This window comes from Schistocerca nitens, chromosome 1, assembly GCF_023898315.1.
Source record: "Schistocerca nitens isolate TAMUIC-IGC-003100 chromosome 1, iqSchNite1.1, whole genome shotgun sequence".
Taxonomy (NCBI): Eukaryota; Metazoa; Arthropoda; class Insecta; order Orthoptera; family Acrididae; genus Schistocerca; species Schistocerca nitens.
In genome coordinates, this window is record NC_064614.1 from 93,924,275 (window position 1) to 93,938,218 (window position 13,944).

Sequence of the window (13,944 nt, forward strand, 5' to 3'; positions counted from 1 at the left end):
ATGTCCTAACTACATCCATATCTACATAAATAACCCCACCCCCTCCCCAGAATAAATTTTGTACTATATTATACACATCCAAGTCTTCTACAGTTAAAATAAATTAATACTCATATACATATTACCTTTAGCTGTAATAAACAAAATTTGGTTTCACTAATATTCCAGATCATGGTTAATGTAAAGGGAAAAATAAGACAGCAGTTCATCAGAAGTTTTGTTCTTCTTGTTTTCAAATGTAAAGTTCATTTACATATAAACAGCTGGAATTCTCTGAAATATACAAACTTTATTTTATTTTTGAGCATTCATGGAATTGCCAGTTTTGATTAACTTATTTACCCATAGATTGACTGTATTGTATGCAAACAAAAAAAAAGTAATGTCTCTGAGCAAAGTATGTTATATCTTCATACAAAGCTCTTTGTAACAAGCACCAGCTGTACAGCACATGCTGGATGCTGGTTAAATTTCCGAACTATTGGTATTTATATACATATCCTCTGAAAAGTGAGTGACATGTTACAAACTGACAATCGCAATGGAAGCTGGTGGATATTAATAACAAAGCCACTCATACTGGTGCAGTAAGTACAGAATTCATCTTTGGTCCAAATCACAATATAAACAACACTCACGGCAGTACAATAAAGCATGTTCCAGCTTCTGTTACTGAGCCAGCACCCAGCATTACACTATGAATTAGTCTTGCAACCTCCTGTGCACCACCTAAAGATGAGCCTGAAAAGTTTGGAAAAGTGGTTCATGGAGTAAACATTTTTGCAAAAGTGCCTGGTTATAGTTTTCTGTATTTCTGTTGTTATTACAGTTTAAATGTATTTCAGTTAAGTATAATGTGCAGCAGCCGTAGACTGCAAAAGTAGTCATTATCAGTTGCAGTGATGGGGATAGTTTTAAGTACAGAAATAGCTATGATGATGGCAAATCACATTATGGTAGCTACAACAGTAAATGTAGGTTTGTGAGTTGCCGATATTGATATTATCAATCTAAATCAGAATGAATACAACCATAAATTTAAATTACAGGCAGTAGACTAAAATGTTCAAAATAAATATAATAATATGGTGAATAATGTTCAACAGCACAGAGTTATATGCCAATTTAAATCTTTACACGAAATATTATAACATCACAAACTTTTTGACAATAGCATTCTTACTCCTGCCGCTGGGGCATTCATGGGTAATGTCTAATTTGACTATCCATTTTTAGTGGAGTAATGTGTAATACATTTAATGTTTCCATACAATGGGAAGTCCATGGTGGAAAAACAACAATATGGAAAGCATAGATTCCTACTCACCATAAAGAGGTGGTGTTGAGTCACATGCAGGCATAATGAAACAGACAGCTCAAATATTAAAGTTTTCAGATAAAGTCCTTCTACTGCATGTAAAAGCACACTTCATATGCAACAGCCACTGTCTTAGGATGCTATAGCCCAAATGCAACTGTATCTGATGGAACAGCAATCTGCTGGCATGGGTGGAGGGTGTAAAGAGGCAGCGTGAGGTGAGGAGGGGGAGGGATAGCAGGGTATGAGTGGCAGGAAGTTACTATTGCTGCCTGTTGGGGCATGCAGGGACTTGATTGGGATCAGGATCGGGCTGTCTGGTGCAGTGTCAGGGGTCTCTGCTGGAGAGGGTAGGTGGGAGATAAGCAGAGAGGGGAAATGACTTGTAGGTGCAAAGGCAGGATAAAAGATGCATGTAATACTGGAGTGGGAACAGGAAAAGGGATGGGTAGATGGGAGAAAGGGACAACTGAAGGTGCAGGTCAGGAGAAATGAAGGTTATGTTTAGGGAGTGTTCCCAGCTGGGCAATTCAGAAAAAGCTGGTGTTGTTAGGAAGAATCCTGATGGCATGTGCTGTGAAGCAGTCATTAAAGTGAAGAACATCTTGTTGGATGAAATATTCAGCAAGTGGGTGGTCCAGCTGTCTCTTGGTCATAGTTTGGCAGTAGCCATTCATGCGGACAGAAAACTTGTTAACTGTCGTGCCCACAGTGGTTGCAGCTTAGTTGGCAGATCACATGGCTCCTTTCACAGGTGACCCTGCCTACGATGGGGCAAGGGATGCCTGCAACAGGAATCAGGAATAGAGTAGGTGGTAGTCGGAGGATGTGGCATCTGGGGCTGTTGTAAGAATATAAGCCACGAGGCAAGGGGATGGGAGCAGGGGTCAAGAATGGGACAAACAAGGATATTGTGTAGGTTCACTGTGTGATAGAATACGATTGTAGGAGGGGTGAGGAGGACATTCCCCATTTCAGGGAGTGATGAGAGGTAGTCAAAACCTCTGTTGAAGAGTGTGATTCAGTTGCTGTACTCCTCGGTGGTACTGAGTTGAGAGGGGACTACTCTTTTGTGTGCAGGCAGTGTGTTTGTCTTAGGTGACTAGAGTGACAAGGCACAGAGGATCTGTTTCTCAACAAGGTTGGGAGGGTAATTTCAGTCCTTGCAGGCCTCCATGAGAACCTTGGCATATTTGGAGAGGGACTACTCATCACTAAGATGTGATCACCACAGGTGGCTATAGGCTGTATGGAAGGGACTTCTTGGTACAGAATGGGTGGCAGCTGTCGAAGGGGAGGTATTGTTGGTGGTTGGTAGGTTTGATGTGGATGGAGGCACTCATATAGTAGTCTGTGAAATAGATGTCAACATTGAGGAAGGTGGCTTCTTGGGTTGAGGAGCAACAGAGGAACTGAATGCACGAGAAGGTCTTGAGGTTCTGGAGGAATGTGGACAGCATGTCCTCACCCTTGGTCCAGATCATGAGAATGTCATCAATAAAACTCAACCTGATGAAGGATTTGGGATTCTGGAAGGTTATGAAGGATTCCTCTAAATGGCCCATGAATAGGCTGGCATGAGGTGGTGCTCTGCGCATGTACACTGTTGAAGCACAGATTTGTTTGTAGGTGATGCCTTCAAAGGAGAAGCAAGTGTGGGTGAGTAGTTGGTTATAGTGACTGGGGATAAGTAGTAATCAGTACAACGAAAAACCAGCCAAAGTTGCAAATTTCACTTTTTTTATCTACTCAGTGACTAGTTTCAGGCTGGTACCCCTTTTCATATCATCATAACAGATAGCAAATTGATATTTCCAAAAATGCAAAAACCATGTCAAAAATGTGCAAACGAACAATTACAGCACATACAGATAATTGTTCATTTGCACATTTTGACATGGTTTTTGGATTTTCAGAAATATCATTTTGACTATCAGTTATGATGATTTGAAAAGGAGCCCCGGCCCAAAACTAGTCATAGAGCACATAAATTTGCAACTTTGGCTGGTTTTTTGATGTACTGATTAACAGAAGTTGCTGGCCTACAATTATTCCAGCATTCTGGAAGTTCATAAAGGAGATAGTCTGTTTGGAGTCAGTCAGGTAATGGGAAAGGTAGTGTTCAATAGCAGAAAGGCCATGGCGTTGGGGGTGTTAGTGTAGGGAGGTAGCATTGACAGTGATGTGCCAAGTATTGGGTGATAGAGGAAAAGGAACTGTGGAAGGGATGATTGGTACCTTTTATATAAGAGGGTAGGTTACAGGTAATAGTCTGAAGGTATTGGTTCATGAGAGCAGAGATTCTCTCTGTGGGGGTACAGCAACCAGCCACAATGGTATGTCCTGGGTGGTTCGGTTTATGAATTTTAGGAATCACGTATAAGGTAGGATTGCAGGGAATGGTGGGAGTGAGGAGAAAGACAGAAAGACAGACTCAGCGAAGAGGTTTTGAGATGGACCTAAAGATCTGAGGAGGGACTGGAGATCCTGCTGGATTTTCAGAATGTTGCCAGGTGGCAGGGTTTGCATGTAGACGTATCTGAAAGCTTGTGAAGTTCCTCTGCCAGGTAATCCCTATTGTTCATAACCACAATGTACAGTCTTTGTTGACATGTATGAATGATTATAAGGTCAGGGTGAGTTTCTAGTGGTGGGTTGTAGTTCTTTCTGTGGATGTAGGGTTGGTTTCCAAGTTGCGGGATTTGAAAATGATGGTGAGATAATGTTCAAGGTTAAAAAATTCAAAAAAGTTAACATGAGGTGCTAAGGGGGCAGTTGGGATGGATCAAGCTCGGCTGGAGGAGTAAACTGAGTCAGATTCCATGTTGGTTCTGGACTGAGTTTGACTGAGGGTTTGGAGGTGAACAAGTGTTTCCACTGTACGGATTGGAAGAGGGAGAGAAGGTCTGTAACAAACCCAACATGGCTGAGTTTGGGGATGGGGTAAAAGATAAGGCCGTTGGAAAGTACTGATACTTCTGTAAGTCTAAGGCTTCTGGAAGACACATTAACGACAGTGCTGGTGGTCTGTTTAGGTTCTGGATTCTATGTAGTGGTGGAAGGGGGTTCCTGAGGGTGTGGTAAATGTAATGGGTCTGCAAGGCAGGGTTTGGAGGCTATGATGTGGAGTTTGATGGAGACTCTTGTAGAGGTGTGGGATAATGGTTGTCCAAGGCGGGAATAAGAGGCGAACAGATTGGAGAGTTTTTTTGAGGTGGGCCTGATTTAGATGTTTTTGCAGAACTAGGTTGGTGTGGGCTACGGACTGGTGAAATTTGAACATGAAGAGGTTACTGTGCAAAAAAGGGTTGCACACAGAGGTGGGTGATTTGATGGTAAGGCCATTTGGGGGTACCCTGTAAGGTAGACAACAATGAAGGAACAGTATGTAAGACCAAATTCTGTCTACGGATAGGGAAACTTTTTTGTATTGGCACTCAAGAAAGGGGCAATAATCCATTGTGGAGAATAAAAAAATGTGTAAAAATATGTACAATACATCGCAGTCGGGCTCTAGTGCCCTGAGACAGTAGCCGTGCGTGTGTGTGTGTGTGTGTGTGTGTGTTTTACTGCAGAAGAAGCACTCATTTTCAAGCTTTAATGAGACTGTCTGTGACTCAACACCTCTTCTATATCCTTAATTTTTTTTCACAAGGACTTGGTGGCCAACTGGAGTTCGTCCATAGTACAATACAATCTGGCCACTGACATGCCTGTAGTGTAGGCCAAAGATGTTGCAAGAATTATCTCCATGATGCTGTGTAGATAGTGTTTCTTTTTTTAACAATAAATTCTTGTTAATTGGTTTTTTGCGATTGACTGGAGAGTATCATCACAAAGGTAATTTTTCTTGTTAATTAGCTCAGCACAGAAAAATTGTCACAAAGGTAATTTGTCTTGTTAATTAGCTCAGCACAGAAAAATTTAACACATAAGGGAAAAATATACGTCAAGAAAAATAACTGGACTGCATGGTGATGAACAATCATAATCAAAATTTTTTTGAGTTAGCTGTCTTTTCTCAGGACTGATTGAACTGGTTATTGGAAGGAAAAAATCTCAACAAAATAGACTCATTATAATATTTATGAAATACTTGAAAAATAAAATCTTTAACAAAATTTTTACACCCACACTGTCTAATAAAATACATTGTTGTCATTATATCAATGAGTTGCCCATAAGGTGGAAACACACACACACACACACACACACACACACACACACACTCTCTCTCTCTCTCTCTCTCTCTCTCTCTCTCTCTCTCTCGACAAATTAAACCACAAAATCATGTACAGAAGGAACATATCTATGATGCAGAAAATTGAAAGAAACGAGGACATGGGAGACATCAGCCTTCACATCAAAGTAAAGGAGATACTGATCTACAAAAATAATGTGCACACTGAATTTCAAATATAAAAAGTGTTCACTGAGTAGGTAACAATGAGGAATTTGAAAGGTGCTATGCAGCAACTCACTGCAGAAAAATAGATGACTGTGTCACAAAACAACTGAAAAATTCAACATGAACATCAACATTTAACAGACCATGTGTAATTCTTGTAAGTCAGTTTACATAGAGCATATCTACAGGAACATTATTCTATGAGCAGCTCAGAACACTATAAACGAAGAAGTGACATTCAGTATCTGCTGAACAGTGAATTTGGCATAATCACCAATAACAGATTAGATTCAAAAAATATAAACAAAAATAAAATGCTCTATAGCTTCTACTAAATTTCACCATAGAAAAGAACTTTCATGCATACCAGATAGTAATAGATGGAAACATTTTAAATGGACTTAAAGCCCTGTGCAGATGACTATCCACTATGTTAAAAGTATCATACAAATTGAAGGCAAAGATTTAAAATTGGAAAGTCTATGTTTCATATCAGCTGTTATCTCCCCCAGTCCTCATTCAACAGGCAACACAAAGATAAAAATTTTAAGTTGTGGTAAACAATTACAATAAAACTAAGAAGAGGCATGCACTAAGGTGAGTCACTGCACACTACATGTGTATGTATCTGCAAATCTTCAGATTTTTGCACCATGGAATGTGCATTCTGATGGGGCGGAAGCCAAGCCAAGAGAAACCAAAATATCCCAATGAATGACAGGAAGGAACAGGGAGAGAGAAAGGGGGGGGGGGTGATGTCAAATTAAAATCACACAATCAGTTTTTTCTAAATAAGATAACAGAGTAGAGGTAGACGAAGGGAAAAAGAAATTAAGGAAACGGAAGGTACAACAAATAGTAAAGATACTCTCAAATTATTTTCTTTATATCACTGACATTCACACTAAAACTGCAATGCTGTGGCAGAAAAAAACCTTGAAATTCAGGTCTTACAGACAATCAAAGGGTGCTTCACTGGAGTTCCAAATGAAACATCTGTGTTACCGTTTTATCAGTTTCAAGTTCAATTTCACTCATAATTTCAAGCATTACATCAGAAATCAAAGTATCTGCCAACCTGAAAAAGAAAAAAATGTTTTGTGAACTATAATTTCTTAGCATAATCCAAATATATACATGAATCATTCAGTATGTATGTTCAAATGTGGCTGAGGGGGCAAGAGGAAACAAATAGTTACAAAAAAGGTATTTATATTGTAATGCAAGTATGGTATCTTCACTACTTCTCGTCATAATTGTGTAAATTGTTGATAAGCATATCGTAATATGGAATTATTTTTGTATACACTTGTGATAGGAACTTGTTGCCCATAATGATAATCAGCATGTGATACTTTATTTCTCTCTGACATAATAATATTTTAGTTTAATTATTTACATTCTTACAGGGACTCACACCTAGTGACTATGTGAGTGGCGATCACGTGTTCCCGACCTGAGTCTGGTATTGCTACCACTTACCTATGCCAGACTCCTCTCTTTCATTTTTCCTACCTAGCCATCCCTGGTCTATTCTTGTTCTTTTCTAACTCTGATGCTATGAGGTCTCATGGGCTGGGGCGTCTTTCATTTTCCAACCTCTACTTCTCAGGCTGGATGGTCAATGGCTTGGAAGATGGAGGAGGGCAGCATCTAATGCCTCAATGATGGAACCATCATCAATGGATGAACCATCATCACCAAAATTAAGTCCTAAATGGCAACTGCAGTGAAGATGGAGACCATCAGTACAGTGTTGACATAAGGTAAGTCAGGAAAGTAGCTCCTGTTCTTCAGAGTAGCGACTAGAAAGGGCATCTGTTCTACATGTGAGGAATGGCCTCACTTAATGCTGGTAGCAGCATTCAAAATGCTTGGTGAAAGGATTCTGACAAGATAGACATAAGAACCACTGTCACATCCTCAAGGAAATGCTGTCCTAAGGATTCGGCACAAAGGTTAGGGCGTCCCCTCAAAAGTGAGGTGCATTGGTAGGGCCCATTCAGCATGGCAAGTACGTAAGGGTTACTATCACAGGTGTGACAGCTAAACAGGTGAGCTCCACATACTATCTCACATCACTGAACATTGGGATTATGACTGGACAAGGCAGAAAACTAGCTAAGGCAATCAAAAAGAGGTGCATCGTGATCTGTGTAGTGCAAGAAACAAAACGGAGTAGGCAGAAATTTTTGACATTGTTATGGTTACAAACTGGAATCCACAGAACAACTAATGACACTGGCATTGTCAGATCAGCCAAATTTGATAGTTCTATCTCTCAGCTGCAACATTACGATGATCGCTTATGAAAATTGTCTACGTTTGCAAACAGATGAAAGTCCACTTCTTCAGGGCCTATGCCCTACAGGCCTCAGTGCTGAAACCAAAGATGACTTCTGGGGAAGAAGACTACCTCATCATCACCGGTGACCTGAGTGTATACATCGGACAAGGAAAAGATCACGCTGCCCGTGGTAGATATGGCTACGGAGAGGAGAACAATGATGGCCAACAAATACTTGATTATGTGCAAATTGACAATCTGGTAATCATGAGCACTTGGTTCTAAAAGTGTGAAACTCACCTAATCACATACTATAGTGGCTCAAAAGCAACTCAGATTGACTATGACTTAGTAAGATGTTGGAACCTCAAAGATGTGGTCGGCACAAAAGTTGTTCTATATGAAAACACTGTGATGCAACACTGGCCAGTCATTTGCAAGCTTCAAATAAATCCACAAAGATTTGGATACTCTGCAAGAAATCGATCATCAAGAATCAAAATGTGGCACTTCAAGAAGGAGGAGGCTGATGTTTTGACAGAAATTACAGTGACACCAATTACCACAGCTGAAAACAGCTTGAATAAACTGGAGATCTCCATTCATGAGGCTGCAGGCACTCCTCTCAGAACAACAAAACCAGGATGGCAAAGGATCAATAAAGAAACATGGCTTTGGAACGAAGATTCCATATGCAAGAGTTAACAATTGCAACATGAGTTTCTTGCAGATAGACACTATCCCATTGGAATGCCAACAAACAAGCCTGTAGAGAGATGAAGGAAGTCACTGCAGTGCAGGTCTCTATCAGAAACTTGACCCACCCGAAAGAGAGGGCGACATTCATTGTCTAGTCAAATAAAAGCACCAAAAAATGGTAGAAAACCAACATTTTTACAGTATCGATGACAAAATGGGTGTGCTGCTGGTTGACCAGAAGACAGCAAAGGAATGTTGGTGGAGCTACTTTGAGATAATCTCAACTGAGGAATTTCCCCACCCACCAATACCAACCATGTCAACTGTTGAAGGACCTGTCAAGGAGATTTACACTGTTGAAGCTGAGGCTGTTCTGAAGGAGATGATGAGTGGGAAAGCCACTGGCCCTGACAATCTCCCAGCAGAGTTATGGCACTCTCAGCAGTGGAATGCAACACGTTGGCTAACAGATCTTTCCAGCCTGATCATCAGAGATGGTCAAATAGCAGCAGATAGCCAGCAGAGCATCTTTGTATCAATCTTCAAAAGGCAGGAAACTCCATTGAGGGTTCTGATTACAGATTCCTGAGCCAGCCATGCAATGAAGACCTTCAAAAGCATGCTCGACAAAAGTATTTCCGAAATATACCAAATTACAAGGAGCCAAGCTGAATACCTGAAAAATTATGGCACAACTGAAGCAATTCATGCTGCTTGGCTGCCGGATGAAAAATACCATGAAAGGAACAGTCCACTGCTCATTTTTCCAGACCTCAAAAAACGCTTTTGATTGGGTACTTCACAGCATAATCTGTTTAGCCTTTTGAGAACATGGCATTCCAGTGTACCTGGTTAAGTGGATACAGCTTCTGTATGTTGAACTGAATTGCTATGTCTAAGTGGCTGCAGGAGCATCCAATGACTTTCATTTCACAGTAGGAGTCCACCAAAGCTTGGCTGTACCACCACTGTTGTTCATTCTTTTGACAGACACTGTCACATCAGATCTGCACATACCACTATCATAGACACTTACCTATGCTGATGTCACAGCTGCGGGGAACAAGCTTGATCTCTAACAACAAACACAACGTTTGAATGACCAAATTGCAGACTCCTGTCTGTGGCTCAGGTAAAAGAAAACTGAGTACTTGACATCAGATCCACAAGAATATGGAACCATCAATGTTGACAGAAAAGATGTTCCACAGATCACAAAACTGAAGTATCTTGGTTCTAGAGCCTCTATCAAAGGCCAATGTACAGACAAGGTCAACAAAAGCATGTAGCCTGGATGAAATGGGGAATGATAACAGGAGTCACCTGTGATCATCGGATGAGGTTTCATCTGCATTCAAAGATCTACCGGACTCTCATTCACCTCATCACTCTCTACAGAACCAAGTGCTGGTCAGCTACAAAAGAGGCAGAACGACGACCACGGGTCACAGAGATGAGAGTGCTTAGATGGACAGGTGGCGTTACTGAACTGGATCAAATTTCAAATGATACTATCAGGAAACATTTTGGGGTCACATCGATCCAAGAGAAAATGTGAGACAGCCATTTGCAATGGTTGGGATATGTGCTGCGCACAGAGGACAATACTACAGCAGTCTACAAAGTGGAAGTCATGGGAAGGAGGCGCAAGGATGAGCAAGACAGCGATGGCCGATATGATGCACAGTGATGAGAGAGCTGTAAATCTTCATCTAGAGGTGGCCAACGGAACATAATTATTGTGATTTCATGTTCTGATGCGGAATGAGTCAGTTTTACAATTATAATACAATTTCTTCTTAAAAAATATAATTGTCTTAAGCCACTTACTCTTTCCCTGTTTTTACACATATTGGTTTATACACTCCTGGAAATTGAAATAAGAACACCGTGAATTCATTGTCCCAGGAAGGGGAAACTTTATTGACACATTCCTGGGGTCAGATACATCACATGATCACACTGACAGAACCACAGGCACATAGACACAGGCAACAGAGCATGCATAATGTCGGCACTAGTACAGTGTATATCCACCTTTCGCAGCAATGCAGGCTGCTATTCTCCCATGGAAATGATCGTAGAGATGCTGGATGTAGTCCTGTGGAACGGCTTGCCATGCCATTTCCACCTGGCGCCTCAGTTGGACCAGCGTTCGTGCTGGACGTGCAGACCGCGTGAGACGACGCTTCATCCAGTCCCAAACATGCTCAATGGGGGACAGATCCGGAGATCTTGCTGGCCAGGGTAGTTGACTTACACCTTCTAGAGCACGTTGGGTGGCACGGGATACATGCGGACGTGCATTGTCCTGTTGGAACAGCACGTTCCCTTGCCGGTCTAGGAATGGTAGAACGATGGGTTCGATGACGGTTTGGATGTACCGTGCACTATTCAGCGTCCCCTCGACGATCACCAGTGGGATACGGCCAGTGTAGGAGATCGCTCCCCACACCATGATGCCGGGTGTTGGCCCTGTGTGCCTCGGTCGTATGCAGTCCTGATTGTGGCGCTCACCTGCACGGCGCCAAACATGCATACGACCATCATTGGCACCAAGGCAGAAGCGACTCTCATCGCTGAAGACGACACGTCTCCATTCGTCCCTCCATTCACGCCTGTCGCGACACCACTGGAGGCGGGCTGCACGATGTTGGGGCGTGAGCGGAAGACGGCCTAACGGTGTGCGGGACCGTAGCCCAGCTTCATGGAGACGGTTGTGAATGGTCCTCGCCGATACCCCAGGAGCAACAGTGTCCCTAATTTGCTAGGAAGTGGCAGTGCGGTCCCCTACGGCACTGCGTAGGATCCTATGGTCTTGGCGTGCATCCGTGCGTCGCTGCGGTCCGGTCCCAGGTCGACGGGCACGTGCACCTTCCGCCGACCACTGGCGACAACATCGATGTACTGTGGAGACCTCACGCCCCACGTGTTGAGCAATTCGGCGGTACGTCCACCCGGCCTCCCGCATGCCCACTATACGCCCTCGCTCAAAGTCCGTCAACTGCACATACGGTTCACGTCCACGCTGTCGCGGCATGCTACCAGTGTTAAAGACTGCGATGGAGCTCCGTATGCCACGGCAAACTGGCTGACACTGACGGCGGCAGTGCACAAATGCTGCGCAGCTAGCGCCATTCGACGGCCAACACCGCGGTTCCTGGTGTGTCCGCTGTGCCGTGCGTGTGATCATTGCTTGTACAGCCCTCTCGCAGTGTCCGGAGCAAGTATGGTGGGTCTGACACACCGGTGTCAATGTGTTCTTTTTTCCATTTCCAGGAGTGTATTTATCTATATTGAGTTTCTCACTCACTCTAAAAAACAAACAACATGTTATTACACATTCAGAAATCCCATACGAAGTTATTAAGTAAATATGATTTCTATTTGGGCTTGAAGATAATTTTATTATCTGTAAACGTCTTTACATCACTGGGTTATGTGGTCAAAGACATTTATACCTCACTCCTTTCTGTGCCACACTAAAATCTCAAATGATACCATAATGACACAAGTACTGTCTTTAATCGCAGCATCAACCATTTCACACTTGTTTTTGATTGTTCCACACTTTGCTCTTCACTGAGAACATTCTTACATCATGAACTGAAATATGACACTACTGTATGAACCACTGCTTCACTCAATGCCTTGTCACCATAAATGTTGCAGATTTCATAGATAATATCTGCTTTTCTCATGTTACACTCATACAAAAAATGTGAATGCTGCCTTAATAGTACTTGTGACACTGGTTTTGGTTCGATTCATCAATATTTAATACTTGCTGCCCATGTTGCATTTTCATGTACCCAGTTTCATAAGCTGTACATGTCAGTTAATGGTCTCTGTTCTGTCAATGGTCAATCAACTGTCGATTGTTAAGTCTGATGTATTCCACTAATTATAACATCCTATATTTCATAAATTCAGAAACTAGCATAAAAAGTCTAACCGATTAAAGAGGCCAGAACATAAAAAAGGAACACCTCTAGCTACCACCCAGCAGTAATTAAATCATCAATTGTTGCACATTGAGGAAATGCCTCAAAAGCATCCACACAGTTAACAAATTTGCTGATGCAGTATTAGCAATGGGTGTGATCACACAGTATCCAGTTCCTAATCTTGCACACAGACAGTATTGGAAACGGTGTAAGTTTTAGAAATGCAAAACCTGAATCTACACAAGCAAAACAGTACAGTGCAATATGAATCCAGAAGTGTTCATCAGAGTAACCTTTCACAATCTCAATGAGAAACCAACACAAATTTTGATAGTGTTGCCACAGAATGAGTTACACACAATTGCAGCCACTGGGCTCCATCAGTATCTTGCGGGGTTTCTGCAGGTATGGGCACTGCACCACAAGAGTGTCTATTGTGACAGCCCGGCTGTGGTTTTTGTTCCATGTTAACATCTTGTTCTTCTGCAGTACCCTTAATGATGTGGTAACTTGGTTCAAGGACTAGTTCTACATTTATATTGTCTTCAAACAATGGAAAATCCAATAAGAAATGTATCAATATGATGAAAAGGATAGGTGCTACTCACCATATAGCAGAGATGCTGAGTCGTAAATAGGAATAACAAAAGACTGTCAGAAGATGAGCATTGGCCAACAATGCCTTTGTCAAAAATAGAAAAACACACACACACACACACACACACACACACCCCACACACACACACACACACACACACACACACACACACACACACACACACACACACACACACACACACACACACACACACACACACCGTGCGCGCGCGCCCGCAAACACAACTCATACACACGACTGCAGTCTCTGGCAGCTGAAGCCAGACTGCGAGCAGCGGTGCCTGATGCGAGGGGCAAGCAGGCGGGGGTAAGGAGGAGGGTGGGTTGGGGAGGGGTAGGGATAGCAGGGTAAGGGAGCAAGCACAGAAAAGGTGGAGAGAGGGTAGGGCAGCTTGGTACAGTTGGGAGGATGTATGGGGCAGGTCTTGCATCTAGGTCTGTTACAGGAATACAAGCCATAAGGCAAGAGGTTGGAAGCAGGGGTTGTGTAGTGATGGACGAGGAAATTGTAAAGATTCAGTGGGCGGTGGAATACCTCTGTGAGAGGGGTGGGAAGGACAGTGGGTAGAACATTTCTCATTTCTGGGCATAGCGAGAGGTAGTAGAAACCCTGGGAGAGAATGTAATTCAGTTACTCCAGTCCTGAGTGGTACTGAGACACAAGGGG

The 13,944-nt window shown here is 42.5% G+C and overlaps 1 protein-coding gene across 6 annotated transcripts in view; it reads right to left on the reverse strand.

Annotated features, from left to right (window-relative positions):
* Nucleotides 1–13,944, reverse strand: part of LOC126241561 (uncharacterized) — a 296,723-nt gene that overhangs the window by 84,979 nt on the left and 197,800 nt on the right. For 5 of the 6 annotated variants that reach the window (XM_049948017.1, XM_049948018.1, XM_049948026.1 and 2 more), the window contains one exon: nt 6,592–6,804. In XM_049948017.1, coding sequence (XP_049803974.1) covers nt 6,699–6,804 — 106 coding nt within the window. In that variant the 3' untranslated portion in view covers nt 6,592–6,698. Of the gene's footprint in view, nt 1–6,591; nt 6,805–13,944 lie in introns of those variants that run through there. The other variant, XM_049948016.1, reaches the window with a different exon arrangement.